At 40.5% G+C, this 17,887-nt stretch overlaps 1 protein-coding gene across 2 annotated transcripts in view; it reads right to left on the bottom strand.

The window, feature by feature from the left end:
- Positions 1 to 11,781: 11,781 nt before the first annotated feature.
- The window catches only part of mapkap1 (MAPK associated protein 1), a 40,278-nt gene continuing 34,172 nt past the window's right edge, over positions 11,782 to 17,887 (bottom strand). For both annotated transcript variants that reach the window (XM_038733437.1, XM_038733438.1), the window contains 4 exons: positions 17,508 to 17,648; positions 15,396 to 15,533; positions 13,925 to 14,022; positions 11,782 to 12,382 (listed from right to left, as the gene is read on the bottom strand). In XM_038733437.1, coding sequence (XP_038589365.1) covers positions 12,260 to 12,382; positions 13,925 to 14,022; positions 15,396 to 15,533; positions 17,508 to 17,648 — 500 coding nt within the window. In that variant the 3' untranslated portion in view covers positions 11,782 to 12,259. The remainder of the gene's footprint in view (positions 12,383 to 13,924; positions 14,023 to 15,395; positions 15,534 to 17,507; positions 17,649 to 17,887) is intronic.

Here is a 17,887-nt window from a genome sequence, read left to right as displayed (position 1 = left end):
AAGTGGTGGAGCTCTTGTGCGAAGAGTTCGGCCCCATAGACGTGGATCTGTTTGCGTCTCAAGAGACTACGCACTGCCCGCTATGGTTTTCTCTCGTTCCTCCAGCCCCGTTGGGTCTGGACGCCATGGTACATTCGTGGCCAAGGCTACGTCTGTACGCTTTTCCCCCAGTTGCTCTGCTCCCGGGGGTTCTGGAGCGGGTCCGCCAGGACAATGTTGGCCTACTGCTCGTAGCCCCGTTCTGGCCAACCCGGGTGTGGTTCTCGGACATCATGTCGCTCCTGGACGGCCCGCCGTGGCGGGTCCCTCTGAGGAGAGACCTGCTGTCCCAGGCGCAGGGCCGGGTTCTTCACCCTTGACCCGCCATATGGCGACTATGGGTCTGGCCCCTGAGGGGGCACAGTACCTAGAGGCGGGTCTGACAGCCGGAGCGGTCGAGACCCTCCTGAGCTCCAGGGCCCCGTCCACACGGAGGATGTACGGCCTGAAGTGGAGTGTTTTCTCCACTTGGTGTAGGGAGCGGTCGGTGGACCCTGTTACCTGCCCGGTGGTTCAGGTACTTGAGTTCCTCCAGGACCGGTTCTCTGCTGGTCTTTCCCCTTCCACCCTCAAGGTGTACGTGGCAGCTATTTCGTCTTTCCACACCCCTCTGAGGGAGGGGTCCTTGGGGAAACTTCCCTTGGTTGTACGTTTCCTCCGTGGTGCCCGGAGGATGAGACCTGCGACTCGGTCCAAGGTTCCCCCTTGGGATCTGGCGGTGGTTCTTGGGGCGTTGGCTGAGGCCCCCTTCGAACCCCTATAGTCAGCTGAGGCTAAGCACTTGACCCTCAAGATGGCCTTTCTCCTTGCTATCACCTCTCTGAGGAGGGTGGGGGATCTCCAAGCGCTTTCGGTTTCCCCGCAAAGCCTGGAGTTTGCCCCGGGGAATATTAGGGCTATCCTGCACCCTCGTCCAGGATACATCCCTAAAGTGCCTTCTTGTGCGGCAGGGTCCACGGTGCTGCAGGCATTTCATCCTCCACCTCATGTGACGGCGGAGGACGGGAGGCTTCATCTGCTCTGCCCGGTCAGAGCACTGAGTATTTACACTCTGAGGTCCTCCCGTTGGAGGAAGGCTGACCAGCTGCTAGTATGTTTTGGGTCCCCCAGGGCTGGGCTCCCTGCATCCAAACATACGATTAGCAACTGGATTGTTCAGACTATTTCCCTGGCCTATCAGGTGCGCGGTTTGCCTTCACCTGTGGCTGTGAGGGCTCATTCTACCAGAGGCATGGCGGCCTCTCGAGCCCTCCTTTCCGGGGCCTCTTTGCAGGATGTTTGTTTAGCGGCTGGCTGGGCCACTCCGCACACATTCATTCGGTTTTACAGTCTTGACCTTCCTTCGGCACCTGGAACTTGTGCGCTCTCCTCTTAGTCGTGCCACTTTATTGCACACAGGGGCAGGCGGGGTTTTCGGCACGGTTTAGTGGGTATCTCGTTCCCATAGTGTCGTAACCGACGCAGTTCGAGTTCCCTCGAAGGGGAACGTCTCGGGTTACGTATGTAACCCTGGTTCCCCGAGAAGGGGAACGAGAGACTGCGTCGGCCCGCCGCACCTCTCTCCCCGCCTGAAGCGCCTGCTTCATAGTTTAAGCTAATGATGAGTGTGTACAGGTGTGCTTTATACTCCTCCGGTTATTCCGTCACACCTTACCGTTCTAGCAACAAGCCAATAGGATTGGAGTGATTTCATTCACGTTCAGACCTGCTTCGCCTAGAGGCGTTCCCATAGTGTCGTAACCGACGCAGTCTCTCGTTCCCCTTCTCAGGGAACCAGGGTTACATACGTAACCCGAGACGTTCCATGCTCAAACAAGAATCCCGACATTCTAAAATCTTCCACCGCCCATTCAAACTGAGGCGCCCAACCCTTTCGGCCCAGAAAATCAGCCAATGTTGTTGGGGGAGTCTTCTTTCTAGGAGCCATACTCATTGCAACAGGATCTATAACTATACGTCGTTTTGGAGTCATTACTCCTAATTGATTACCTGTGACGTGTATGATTGTGATGCTGCAAAGATGGCGCTGTTGTTCTGCACGAAGATAGCTCTTTCCGATACGGATTCGTCCCAAAAATCATTCAGTCACACTGTTCCACGCTCTCACGGTCAGATGTAAGTCAAAAAACTAGCCCGCTATATATATACAACCATTGCTAAAGCCACTCCCAAATATCCACTTTTAGAGGATAACACCGGACATCCCGTATACACAAACCCCCCTTTTCACACTCGTCTTCACCTTTTGGTGATCGACCCCCACCACCGCTAATAGAGGATAAGGCCGGACACGCCCTAATACACACCCCCATTTTCACACACCCATGTCTTTGTTGTTCAACCTTGCTATGACCCCAAACTTTTTTTTTATTAATTAATTGTTTCTATTATAATTTTTTTCAATTAATTTTTAATACATTTTTTGATCAATTAGATTTTGATTAATACATTTTTTTATTAATCAAAAATGTATTCACGTGCATGACTGTTACGCGCATTATGCACGTGCACATGCATGCACTTTGCTGGCATTTATTTACTACTGTGATTGTCTCTCAGCTGAAGGTTGTGAGTGTAGGATTCCTTTTGAATTCCTTTAATATTGTTATTTTGTCTGATAGCAGTTAGTGGTTCTATAAAAACAGTGAATAGTGAGGGAGAGAGTGGGAAACCCTGCCTTGTACCCCTCTGGAGACTAAAGCTTGGAAAAGTATGATCATTTGTCCTGACAGAAGTTCTTGGAGAACTGTATAAGATTTTAATCCAGTCTATGTAAGAGTTTCCAAATCCAAATTTATGTAAAGTAGCAAATACAAATTTCCAATTTACCCTGTCAGATGCTTTCTCTGCATCTAATGTTTCCAGGTTATGAATATTGGCGTGTTCTATTACATTAAGTAGCCTGCATGTATTGTTGGTGGAGTGCCTGCCCTTAATAAATCCTGTTTGGTCAGAGTGTATTATACCAGGAGTGACCTTTTCTAGCCTTCTTGCTAGGGTTTTGTAGATGATTTTAAGATCTGCATTAATAAGTGATAACTGAATGGGAGTGTGGCGTCTTTGTCTGGTTTAAGGAGCAGGCTGATATTAGCCGAGTTCATTGTTGGAGGCAACATGCAATTCCTCCTAGTTTGCATTACCATCCTATAGAATATGGGCGGAAGTATTTCAGCAGGAAAACCGTCTGGCCCAGGGGCTTTATTATTCGGAAGATGTAAGAGAGCTTCATGGAGTTCAGCCATTGAAACAGGTGAATCCAGAGCTCTGATTTGTTCGTCATCTAACCTTGGCAAATCTATATTGTTCAGAAATGCATTGATGTTAGAGCTAGATGGATCAATTTGTGTATATAAGTTATATATATATATATATATAAGGAAATGATTAATGAACTATTCAGATGTACATGCATGCGCTTATATGTGATTCAGACATAGGAGAGAACTAAAAGTGACTTTAGACAGTAGGAAAGAGCTAAAAGTGCAGCGTTATAAAACCATATACTGTAGGTTAAAAGCAGGTTAAAAGCAGTCGGAGGATGTTTTGAACATGATGTTGTGAACTGTCTGACAGTATTTTGTTGTGTGATGGTTTCAAACTAATCTCTGGAGGTAGCCTATTTTTTGGATGTGTACCTTCAGAGGTATTTATATTTACAGTACTTACGATAATACATGGTAAAGGTAATTTCCTTGCCTAAAATGTGTAAACTCTGTTCAGTATTTTTTGGTTGTAATTTAATGGAATGTAATGCTGAGAGATGGAGAAATGAATCACTTTATAGTAGTGATTGATGTCTTGCTTAAATGCTACCTGATAAAGTTATAAATCTTTTGGTATAATATTTAAGAATGTAAATGCTCAATTTGGGGTTCAGCATCTTGCCCACACTTTGACATGCAGGCTGGAGGAGCTGGGGACTGAACAGCCGACCTTCCGATTTAGAGGGCAACCCGATCTACCTCCTGAGCAACAGCCACTGGAAGAATCTTGTTGGACAACAGGTAGGTAGGTTTATTGTTAAAACATAACAAGTTACAGAGTGAAATTGAGTTTTGTAACTCCCTTCTGCTACATAGCAGACAATATACATTAATACAGAAGCTTTTATGAAAAATGGAAATGAAAAACAGAAATAAACTATCATCACTGGAGCAGTGCCGAGGATGAAACTTATGTATCTCTTCCCAGAAGGCAGCAGGGTGAACAGGCTGTGGCTGGGTGGCTACTGTCCTTTAGTATCCTTTGGGCTCTGCAGACACCTCACTGATATCGCGTTCAGTAGAGCCCTCCGGTCCTGGGCCGTGCACATCCCATGTTAGTGATGTTTCCAGTCAGGGTGCTTTCCATTGCTCCTCTGTAAAAGCTGACAAGAACTTGGTGTGGCACTTTGGCCTTCTTAAGCTTCCTCAAGAAAAACAGTCGTTTCTGAGCTTTGTTCACCTGCGTGGAGATGTGAGATGACCATGTCAGCTTCTCTGTGATGCTGATTCCCAGGAACCTGAAACTGTTCACCTGCTCCACTGACCACTGTAGACAGGAGTGTGTGTCTTTATCTCCTTTTTGCTGACGTTGAGCAGTAGGTTGTTCTCTGAGCACCACTCTACAAGATATACAATTTCCTCCTGATATGAAGCCTCATTGTTGTTTGAAATCTGGCTGATGATGGTGGTGTCATCTGCAAACTTCACAACAGAGTTCTCTCCAGGTCGGGGGATGCAGTACAGTAACAGGGTGACGATATTGAGTTTTGACAAACAGGGTGAAATCTTATTTGAATAACATTGACTGTGATGGTTTATCTGATTTATTCTGTACTATACTGTATGTGCAGAATGGTTGTAGCTTAGAGGTCAACTCTTTGCTGGATGCAGTTGGCGAGCCAGTCCCAGAGATGATGCACCCTGTATGGGATCAGCTGCTTCGGATCCCATTCAACAGGACTGACACATCAGATTACAGGACACTGGCAGATAAGAAAGATCCTACACACATTCATTATCCTGCCTGGGTGAGATACAAATTACTGAAAGACAATGGACACTTTTTAAATTTTTATTTTTTGTGAAACAGAGTACGGTCTAGACCTGCTCTTGTACGAAAAGCACTCTGAGATAACTGTTGTTGTGATTTGGCGCTATATAAATAAAATTTAATTGAAAGCTCTTGTTGGTGCACTATGAGAGTGTTAAAGGCACTGTAAACCTGCCCACTGTTCTTTAATCACACAAAGTCTACTTCTTTCCCCTACACTACTCCTCAGAACCTAGGTTAGTAAGTTAGCTAAAGTTCTACACTAGTGTTAAATATTCTACACCTGCCTTTAACATTCAAAAACTATGCTACGGGGCTTTCCCCAGTACGTTGAACTATGATGCTGAGTGGCTCCCAAGTGCGTTATAAAGTGACATCAAGGGGTCTTGACCATTGGTCCATATGGGACGACTTGGGAGTGAGAACGGGTTGGGTTGTAGATGGTTCATTTTATATCAACAGTTGTACAGTTTATGCAGCAATGGTCTCTCTTGTTGTTGATGTGTTTTTTATGAACGAATGGCTGAAAGGCATTTTTTAATAAATAATGTGTTCTGTATATCACTTTGTGTTGTGTCCTTTTCCTTTTTCTGTTCAGATGATAACTGATACTTGTTACTATATCCTTTGTAAATGCTTTGTAAGGTATAGAAAGTCCTCACTTTAGATGAGCTCTCAAAGTACTTCCTAACAGCTAGTAAATGCTTTGTAACTACCTGAATTAATCATGAAATACTGTATTAACAAATTTTTAGAGAATATCTTTTGACTTTAAATTTCATTTGTAAATTCTTAATGATGCTGCCTATGTGTTCCCATTTTCCAAACCCATAAAGGTATAACACACAGTACAGGCCGACTCACAGTATTATGACATCTAGGCTACTGTTTTCAGTATCAGCATATTTTGACTAATATCCCCTATCAAATAATGCTCCCACTACAGACTCATTTTATATTGCACTCCATGTGTACTGAGATGGGGAGCATGTTGAAATACTATATTATAATATCTTTATTTGAGAGCTCCGGAGTAGCGTATTCAGATTATTTCGATATTGCTGACGATCAGCCACTGTCTCAACGGCATGCCCGACAGCAAGGCGCACAGATTACTGGGCGTGGAAACAGGCCACGCTTGATGGTCATGCGCATGCGCAGAACAGCTAAGTAGCACAACTCGATAGATAGCATACATCGACAGAACACCGGGAGCTTCAGCGGATTTTGGTTACGCTTTTGATGGTCTCCTCTGGGGCTTCTTCCGCCTGCTCCGGGATGTCCGAGATGGCCAGATTGTCCCTCATACGTGTGCCTGGAGATCGATGATTGTTTCTTATGTCCAACAAGAGCCGTGTTATTCCCTCCGTGAGGGATTTAACCGAGAGATGATGGGCGCTTGTGCAGTGCTTGAAGTGGAAAAAAATAGGTGCCAGTACACCCCGCCCCCACTATCCTCATCCTCAAGGTGAAACTACTATAACATTAAATGCAAAGTAAAATGTTAGTATAATATTAATAAATTTAAAGGTCACACTTTATTTGGATAGTCTGCCTACCTGTCATTCATTTAACTAATGTGAACTTCTGGTCACTAGCATATCTGGCAACCTGCACTAAAGCTGGACAAGTACAGATGTTATAGGTGGATGGAACTGGACTGGACCATGAACTCTTGTTGAACCGCTGTATGGTCTTGGCCACCGTGCTGTAGCTCAGTTTCAGGGTCTTGGCAATCTTCTTATAGCCTAGGACATCTTTATGTAGAGCAACAATTGTTTTTTTCAGATCCTCAGAGAGTTCTGATCGTGCCGTGAGGTGCCATGCTGAACTTCCAGTGACCAGTATGAGGGAAATGTCAGAGTGATAACACCTGCTCCCCATTCACACCTGAGACCTTGTAACACTAACGAGTCACATGACACCAGGGAGGAAAAAATGGCTAATTGTGCCCAATTTGGACATTTTCACTTAGGGGGGGTCCTCACTGTTGTTGCCAGCGGTTTTGACATTAATGGCTGTGTGATGTGTTATTTTGAGGGGACAGTAAATTTACACTGTTATACAAGCTGTACACTCACTACTTTACATTGTAGCAAAGTGTCATTTCTTCAGTGTTGTCACATGAAAAGATATAATCAAATATTTACAAAAATGTGAGGGGTGTACTCACTCTTGAGAGATACTGTAGGTATGAAACATGGAGGAACAAGGAACAGGAATAATAGACACTGAATTAACAGGGATTGATTCCACAAGTGAAATGCCAATTCTGACCGTCCTTGTGATTGGGGGTTGATGACAGAGGTTAAGAAGAGTGATTAAGAAGCGATAGGTTAGAATGGCTTTAGGATTTCCCTTGTGCTTCCCATCAATCTCTAAGCTGCTGAACGGTACATTGAGTTTATTTCACAGGTTAAAATTGAGTATACAAAATTGAGAATTTGTATTCAGGTATTTTGGTGCCCCAGTCTAAATGTTTGTGCTACACTGGAATATTTAAACTTTCTACGGTTCTTCCTGATGATTTTATATATGATTTCATACACCTGTCTAATCAAAGAATCTTGAAGCCAAACTTGGATTTTAAATCTGTCCATCCATGATATCATGGACAACATAACAGATTGGGTAGTACTCCAAAGCACAACTTTCATTTTATGAAGCACCCTCAGAGACTTGATGTGAGGAGAACACCTCACAGTACATATGACAAAAGGTCTGTGAGGATCAGTCTGCAAGTCTGGAGGACGCACATTTGGATTTAGACAGATTTGTTGGAGAGATATCAGGTAGGCAGTGGGATGAGGCCAGGAGACTATGACAGCAGGCCTGTCTTCGCACCTTATGATGAGGTCAGACAACATGTACCAACTACTTTGTCTGAAGCTTTTAGCCACAAATCCAGGAGGACAGCCCCACACATAGCCATGTTTATAATAAGGTGGTATGTAAAAACCAGTGCCCAGTTACACCACTGGCTGCTGAACAAAAGAGAAACCAAATGCATATAAGCCAAAATAACTGATACACATTTGACATAGAAATTTACAGAAGCACATTGTTTACCACAAAGAGAGACATTTCCACACTATTATGAATTTCATACATCATAAAATGACATCTTGTAATTAGGACAAAATGACTACACTTATACTTCAGATGGTTCCTGCATCGAACTATGTAATTTGTCCAGTACAGAGTACTTTTTAAATCTTTAGCAAATTACATTGTTGTTAAGTAGTTGTTGGTGTTTGATTTCCAGAGGAATTTCCTTGAATTTGCTTGTAAAATCGGAATGTACACTTACTTTTTCCTGAGCTTTCGACCGCACCCACACTCTTTCTCTGATGATAGTTACATATGCATCTACAACCGTCACAACATGACTAAAGCTCCAGACATGTTGGTTGAAAGCCCCGGAAAAAGTGTAGTTGAGATTCTTTTTTAAGTTTTTGTTTGAAGCTTCACGCTCAAATTATACAGTTCTTTATGTTCAGCTGACAGATATTCTCTAGGTTACATAGCGAAGTGTTGACAGGTACTCACAAATTACCTCTTAAAAAATGTAATGAAGGCATTGCACAAACGCATGGAAGTAATGGCTCAAGTTAACCCTTGCTCAGTCACTTCTACAGATGATTCTGTTCTGTTTTTGCTTTGTTGCTGTGTGTTGACACATGAGAACTTCGTTCAAAATCAAGTAACATTAGGCTATTTACATTAGCCAAACAGCAGAGAAACATTGGCCGGGTATATAAAGCAGTGAAACAGGTGAACAATCAATAATGTGTATGTTAGAAAGAAGCTGTGTTGCTTTGATTTGTTTGGTTCACAAATACGCACCAACACTACAACGGAACACAGACTGGCCACTAGATGGTTCTAAGAAAACTGGCTGTAAAGAGCGAAGGAGAAAATCTTCCCTCTTAGGGAGGTAAGATATAAAAGTATAGATCAGATCTTTACATTGGAAAAAATACATTCCAAGAGTTATTGCTCACTCTAATTATTCGTCCTCTCTATGCTGTAAGTGACAACAGCCAAAATCCACAGTTCTCATCCTAAACTAAAAGTGCATTCTAAAGTTTAGCTGCAGCAAAATGAGACTTTTGCTGTCTGAATTAGTCAAACTAAATGGTTATCTTCTAGGGATGGGGAAGCATACCATTTCAACAAATCTGAATCTAGCTCCGAATCTGCTTAGGAAATCCAAATCCTTTTGAATCCCTTGTTGAATGTTTTTGGGTAGTTTGTTTGGTGGGGAATGAATACATCACAAAAGAAATAGAACAAAGTCATTATTATTATTATTAAGATTCTAATGTGCTTTCACCACATAATCAGTCCCTGTGACATTCATTAACCCTGTCCTGACAAATCTTTCCTTTTACTGCTCCTCACCGCTGTTACAGCTGCAAAAGTAAAAACATCTCAGTGGAAATAATATTAATTCTACTTCATTCTGCAAATATCAACCAAATAAACTGCATATTTTTCTGCATTCACAAAGTACTGAAGGTGAAATGGTTGTTCCAGGTCTGTATCAGAATGCAGTGCAACATACGTTCTTTACTTTAACATGATGGATGGTACAGAAATATTTAAGCAGGGACTTGTCATTGCTTTCTTGTTGTTGTGCATACACTTCCATGAATATTGCATTTGCAGTTGTTTGGTTGTCTTTGGTGAAGTATATCCACACTTTTAAATGTTTCAGTCAAGGCAGTATCCCATGTCTTGTTAACAGCTGTGTGACTGAGTTAGCACGTTATTAGCTTCAGCATATCATTCCTGCACAATACTGTGTATTTTGTCCCCCACTTTTCACCGTACAATGTTGTCACTTTACAAAGGGATTGCTTTACGGCAAGTATGGACAGAAGGAACAGCAATCGGTTTCTTGCCAATACGCATTGTATGTACCCTGTTGTGACATATGGACTCAATGGAGATTTGACAAGATGTCCTTCACAGTAACCTGAACCCTAAAAAATAAACTGGCTATACCCACCACAACACAAAGACTCAGTCACCCAGTGACACAGGCAAGTTGAGAAAGGTTCACATCAGATATGCCATTTCTCTCTGATATAACTTAAACAGGCTACAGGGGCTTGAGAAAGAAAACTGATGTGTCAAAATCACATCACTGGCAAATAAACTTTTCTGATGTACCTTATACAGTGGCAGAGAAAATAACTGGCCAATTGGAGCTGAATACAGAAATGATTAGTTCCATGCAAACACACTTGTTAGCTTCAGGCTCAGGAGCAGCAACAGACTGCCGGCTTTTTTCTATCTGTATGTATTAATGCACCACATCAAACGTGTAAGCATTTCCTACCTTAACAAACATTCATAAAGGGGAGCATGTTCAAAACTGCATTGTTTACTTGCATGTTAAACTGGCTGTCAGTGTTTTCATTGCCTTTGCTGGAGCATTGCTATTTATTGGTGTGATACTGTTTATCAGTGAAATAGTCTGAACTGCAGACAGGAATGTGTATAGTGCCACTTTCATAGCAATACTAGTTGTAACAAACAAACAAAAAACTCCATAGGATACCTTAAGGCTTCAAAAGACTTATGTCTGAGGGGGTGTGTTGGTCTGATGGACAGGTGTCTCTGCCTTTCATACTCAGCTATGGTGCTTGCTTGACCAACATCAGTTCCACCACGATGCCCAAATGTTGCTTTTCTAGCTTATAAACGGTGTCAACCAAAAGCTGTGTTTTCTACAGTCTGTCAGGTTCACTGTTGGATGAGAAGGAGTTTGAGCAGGGACAGAGGATAAAGACAGCATATATCCAAAGCATTTAGTAACATCCCTGTGTATGGAATGCCATTTATATTATAATATTAAATAAATACAGAAAAAACAGAACCGGACTCAGCAGCAAAGCTAACTGAGCTAACTAGCAAACTGCAGCTACAGTTAGCTGTTATTTTAGCAACAAGTTAAGCTATCTTTCCACCAGGAAACTCTGTAAACCACAGAGAGCTGAGTCAAAGCAGGATGCCAGGGGTGCCAAGCACTTAGCTGTGTCCAATATTTCTGCTTTGGTCTGATTCTGCGAGCTAACCACACCCCATTCATTTAAATATAACAGTAATAAATGTGGCATTAGGAAATAAAAGTCCCCTGATATAAATTAAACTAGTCCTTTGGAAGATGTCCTATTTAAAACTAAACTATATTGTTTAGTGTATATATATATATATATATATATATATATATATATATATATATATATATATATATATATATATATATATATATATATATATATATATATATATATATATATTCGGATTTATATTTATTTATTGCCTAATTTATTTATTTCAGGCATATTTATCTATTTATGTATCTATTTAATATTGACATAAATGGCATGTGTGCTGGGTGATGATTTGTCCCCTAAGATACATTTTACCAAATGATAAGCATCATTTTTTAAAAATCCTAACAACATGCGGTGATCACATCCTACCAAATGACCCTGAATCAACAGTGTTAATACGCTCAGGCGAAAATGGTAGTTAGTACTAACACAGTCTAATACAACATCCCTGCTAAACATCCCACCTTTATGAAGGATATAATTCAGTTTGTGTTGAAGCTGTTTTAGCTGCAGTTCAATTGTATTGTGTTATAAAAAGAGGTGTGAATCAAAGGTGGAATCAACCCCTCTAAAACAGTTCACTGATTAGGGTGCTTTTTCTTTTTAGCTAGATTTACTTAATAAACTGTCAACTGAGTACAGATTCAAGGCAGAATATATTAATGTGTGTTTTAAAAATCCAGACTGGGCTATTTCATTTCTATATCATCATTATTTCATTTCCTTTCTTCTCATGTTGTCACATTTCTTTAACAACAAGATGGAGGACAGAAGCAAAGATTTAGCATGTAGCTTTAAATTGTTTGTTGTGTGTACATTGCTGCCAAAAGTCTTTTTCTTTTTTAGAAAAACAATAAGTTAGTTTTTGCTTGTGGACTCTTTGCTCTTGGAGTTTCAGAGGCTTGCCCCTCGCTTTGCTGAAGCAGAGACATCTTCCTTGTCCGTTATCTCCACTTCCTGTTTGCCCACTGCTGTCTGTGTATGAGACTTTCAGGCCTTGTCTATGTATCTGTCTGTGTGAAGACAGTCAGACATGTGGCTGAACAGCTCCAGTCAGTCTACTGGCCTGTCTTCTTGTCCTTCTGGAAACTGAAGCTGGTCCGGCGGCTCAGTTTCCGCTGCTTCTGGGCAAAGTAATCAGCCCGAGAGGTGCTGGCCCGGGACTCCAGGATATAGTTCACCTGAAAATAAGCAGTAGGAAAAATCAAGACTTTACACCATCAAAAAAATCTCTGCCAAGGTAATATACTCTAAAAAAACAAAAACAAATTAGCACCTGCCGCCCCCGGGTACATTGATGACAGTGGTGGGTGAAATCATTGGGTTATACGCCAACAGACAAATATATAACAGAAACACACATGTAGTAGTGTATTGTGGTGTTCGGGCGCATGCACCTGCGACTCTGTCACGCACACACCAGCTCAGGGAATATCTGTAACAGAGTTTCAAACCAAATACAACAGTCCGGTCCAGTCTGTCCAGAGTTATAGCCAGTGAGCTGCTTACCAGCAACATCTGCTGGCTATGGGGGAGGTGGGACTCCGGTGTTCTACTGGAGAATAACTTGGCTTGTCTATTAGAGGTGTCACTTGGTTTTATTTTCGTTGGCCAACTTGTGTATTTTTTTTGTTTGATTGCTGGAATACAGAAAATGAGGTTTTTGATGAGAGATGGAGTCTTGTGAAGATCTGAACTGAGATAAGGACTCATCAATTGGTGGTTGAACTGTGGGTTTTGTATTGAGCGCTTACTGAATTACTTACTTACTCAGTGTGGTGAACTTACTATTTCTTGTCGTCTGTAGGTAGGCCTACCTGATGATATATATTTTTTAATGCCATGACTTGACTGTCAAATTATCTTGCTCTGAAATTATTATAATTTGATACTTCTTCTCCATCACTGCTCATAAAACAACTAATTTAACTCTGTCCCTTCCTAACCTCCTTCCTTCATATCATGGCTGACATATAGCCTACAGTAATAATACCAGATTAATCGTGCATCGATAATTCCTTTTGTGCATGCAAACATGCAAATGTTTTTGTTTAAATATACAGAACATTGAATGACATTATTATCATTAAATGATGCCTAAATGAGCTCAATGTTATTCCTTCATTTAGTGGCAGACAAAAAAAATTTCAGTGGAACAAAGTGGGGCAGTACATCAGTTATTAAAAAATAATCGCATAGTGAATTGTAATCACAAAATTGGTTAAAAAAAAATCATAATTAGATTTTTCCCAAAATCATTCAGCCCTATTTTTAAGTGTCTATTAATGTGTCAACAACTACAACTGATCCTATGTAGCATCTGACCTGGTTTTAAACAGTTAATGAATGATTGACAATTTAACATAACTCCGTTGTAATTATATAAAATATATCTTTGTATTTTTAACATAAAATACTACATATTTAAAGTTGCAGGAAAAAAAGTACTTTTGCATAAATCGGTCATAAAATGTGATCTGATCTTCATCTTAGTCACAACAATAGACAAACAGAGTCTGCTTAAACTAATACCACACAAACAATTATATGTTTTCATGTTTTTATTGAACATACTGTGTAAACATTCACAGTGCAGGGTGGAAAAAGTATTAAAAAAAGTAAGAAAAAGTATATTGTATTATATTACTGTATAATATTTTTTTTTATGTCCAGACTAAGTCTAAACTAATAGAATTTTCCTGAGACATCCAGCAAGAACTCACCTTTAGCACTATTTCATTGACAGTAGCAGCATCAGACTCGAAGTAGAGAGGCTTGTAGTCATGGTTGCTGAGATAAGTGAGCTTAAATATTGCATGACCTGTAAAACACAGAGGTAAAGTATGTTTCATGAGGCAGAACTGGACAACAGAAATGATGCACTGATCAAGCCTATCACCTCTTCCTGTCTGCAAACTTTGTCTTTGTGTGATCTGAGAGGTAAACCATGAAAGTGTCTGACCTCCACAAAGCTGAGGAAGACAACTGGCTGCAGGGATAAAAAATTGCAAATATTTAAGGCTAGAAATGTTTTGAGCTGACACTAAGGATCAGTCCTTGGGCCAATTATTGAATCAGTATCAGCTCAAATAAACCAGATCAAATGCAGATCCTTCCTTTACTGTACAGTGCTTTGTCCACCTCATCTTGCTAGTGTGTTACCAAAGCCAACTCTAAAATGCAGCAATTCATTGCATGTGAGAGTGAAAACTGAGTGAACGAATGTTAAAAAGAAATGATTAGGGTGCACTGGTGAGTTCCTCTGACTTTTGACACAGAGGTTTGCAAAATACACGGATTAATTAAACTCCAACACTAACAAATATGTATCTCTCCTCTGTGTTGCCAAAAATCACAGTACAAAACATTCAGCTCGCAGATTCTCATTTTTAGCTCGGGCTGACCACCACTTTCACCAGTTAAAATGGCAGATATCACCGGCGGCACATCATATCTGTTGATCATTCTGTGAATATCTTAATGACCGAACAAAAATGGGTCGGTGTGTTTGTGCTCCCAAAAATAATTTGTGTTGCATTAATATTTAGATTAAGTAGCTCGTAAAAAATTGGGCAAATTTAGCAGCTATAGCTAAAATAATTCAATGTGCCAGATACTTAAACAAGGTTTAGATAAAGTACTGTAAGTAAGAACTGAAGTCGGCAGATATGCAATACACCTGGCTCATGTTAGGGCCAAAAAACTTCCTCATCCTTATTTAAGGGTCCCTATTTATCATTTTTGCAGCTGTTCTGGAGCTTTCAATCATTTCACATGGTGCTGATCGTTGAGAGCTGATCATTCAGAAACTCTTTTGGTGCTCAGGAACAAATGGAAATGTAAAGAAAAGGCTCAACTTGCTTCTATGAAATGTCATGCGCAAGTTCTAGAACTTCAAAACCTATTCATAGCCCAACTGTGACCTTTTTTCTGCTGCATGAAGATCATGTAATATGAAAAAAAGTTCAGGTGTATGTTTTTTGTGTTTCGCTTTTTCTTAATTGTAGCATTTGTCCTCATGCAACCCTCTGTAAAAAGTTATGTAGAACCAATCACTTCTAAGCTGTGCTGAGCTGACAATTATATTGTCTTTGTGTGCAAACATGTACTGAGGAAGAAAATGGACTGCATCAGGGACTACAAATATCATGTACAGATGTGGAAAGTAAACCCCTGTTTCTGTGGTCCACTCACTGGGGCTTCTCTCCTCGACAAGGTCACAGGCACAGAGGTGGTCCGAGTCGATAGAGATGGGTTTCTGTCGAATCCAGAACTTAGTACTGGCCTTCTGATTGGTGACTGGATCAATCTCCACTTTCTCTCCTGAAATGCCTGAAGAAACAGTGTTTTTTTGTCAGTTCATGAATGGAAAACATATTTTATTCAGCACTCACTGTTGGACAGAGTCAAAAAGCACAGTTTGTTTTAAATCTTATAATGACAAACGTACTACATACTATTGCACTCCAATATCACAGTTTCCTGCTATTTCCCTAATAATGCAGCGTGTCTCTTGAGATGGCAATGTCACTTGTATCTCATACGTCAACAGCTATTGGAGTTATTGTTATGAAATTTGGTACACACAGTCATGTTCCACTCTTAGAATACTTTGATGATGCCTTGATTTTTCATCTAGCACCATGATCAGGTAAAACTCTAAGTTTGCACCATGAATTTCAAATAAAAGTATATACAAAACGAACTGATCACTAAACTGTTCAGTTCAGAAGGTGGTCCCACACCTACTTTTGGAATTTTGTAGAGCTCAGCAATGGGTGAGGTTTTTCTAATTCATAGTGAATTTGGGGAAGTTCATCTAAAATATCATACAAGCTCATCAATTAGTCATCACTTACTCAAAGCTTTTCCTCATGTGAAGGTGAAACCTATTGTTTGAAAAGAATGCTTGTCCTGTGGCCTGTACTATGAAGCAAGTTCAACATACCCAGGATATCTTTTCATTATCTGGCTTCACTAACCCTAACAATCGAGATCAGGATACGTGGTCACATGAAGCTGGTTATCAACTAGGCGAGTTAACCCAGGGTTTCCCAATCCATACATGAGTGCGTTCACATAAAAGGGGCGGTGTTACATATACAACATATGACTAATTTGAAACATGGACAAATCTACTGGCAGTAGTGGTGTAAAACGTATTTGTATTGAGTAGGTTATTCTACTGTAGGTCATTTTCCACCTTATTTTAGTGTTTATTCACTACTTGAATCTGCTCCCTTTCTCTTAACTTCTCTTATCCCCACACTCACACACACACAAACACACCTGCACCTCTGGTCTCTCACTGCAAACATTATTTGGTGGGTCACCAAATATACTTTGGCAGCTGTTAAAATACCTGGGAAAACACTGTATTTAAGGTTAGCACAAGTTGTAGGCCTATATTTCGAAAATATCACATACAACAATTATATTGTCTTTGAAGATGTTTCATTTTCCATCTTATATAATAATAATAATAATGATAATAATAATCGGGGAAATCGAGGTCTCAACCGAACCATGGATTTGGTGAATCGTTACACCTGTCCATCCAACTCACTTTTAAAGTCACTTTGAAAATCTTATTCATTTATTTAACGCACTCAAATTTTCCAAGCATTGTTCCAAAATAACTTCAGCAACAAAAACCCTTTCATGACATACCAAACTGCTCAAATAGTGGCTGAAAGACTAAAAACTCACTACTTGCGCCAAAATATAAGAAGGTGGGGCGCTAATTAACCACACTCACACTATAATATAAGAAACAAATGCCAATTAAGTAAAATAAATAAATTCACATTAACCTTAATTTGAATATCAAACTACAGGCCTATGCTAATAATATTCAGCCTATTTTAATGGCTGTGTCAGGCTGTCGTTAAACGGACTTGGACTTGACATTTTAAAGCGGTGAGTAGGCTTACTGTCACATCTTAAAAGTATAACAAGTACTGTAGCCTAGAAGGCTTTAGTGCTTAAATCAGTCTCTGTAAGTTAATATTGCTATACAAACGTTTCCCCGCATCATGCAGCAAACATAAAAGCAGCCTATAAATTATTTTTATGTCTTCTACAGTACATGTATCTTCAGCTGGGAAGGATGCTGACCTTTGACCTGGGAACTGGTCTTTTAGGACCATTACTTAGTGTTTTAAAATATAGGACTGCCAACGATATCATTTACCTGCTTACAATCAATTACGTGAAAAATTTCCTGGCAACATTTTTTGTGTAACTTTTGTGAGCTGGAAAATGATTACACATCTGAGTTTAAAGCCTGCAGTAAGCAGTGTGTACCTAGCTGGACATCCGTGGTGAAGCGCAGCTTGTGGATCATACTGATCTTGAAGGACTTATAGTGGTGACTGCTCAACATGTCTTGGACTGTAGTGATGTCAATAGGAGGGTCTTCCTCTGAACTCTCCTCACCCCTGGAGCCTGAAGACAGCAATCAAAGAAAGCAATCAAAAAAAACTAAAATCTAAACTTTAATCTTGATTTAAACCCATTATCTACATTTTATGAATAGAGTTGCACAAAATACAATCACAATCTCAATTCAGCCCTCATTTCTATTTGACAATTGTAACAAGACGGCCAGTCTGCTTTGTTCCCCTATAGGAAAGGGGGGGTTGAGTGTATCACCCACAGAGCAAACCGTCTGCTACACAAAAGGC

The sequence above is a fragment of the Micropterus salmoides genome, unplaced genomic scaffold (genome assembly GCF_014851395.1).
Source record: "Micropterus salmoides isolate LMB-PRFRI ecotype aquatic unplaced genomic scaffold, ASM1485139v1 Ms_hic_scaffold_20, whole genome shotgun sequence".
Taxonomy (NCBI): Eukaryota; Metazoa; Chordata; class Actinopteri; order Centrarchiformes; family Centrarchidae; genus Micropterus; species Micropterus salmoides.
Note: the sequence above shows the minus strand (reverse complement) of the source record. Positions and strands in the feature narration are given on the sequence as shown.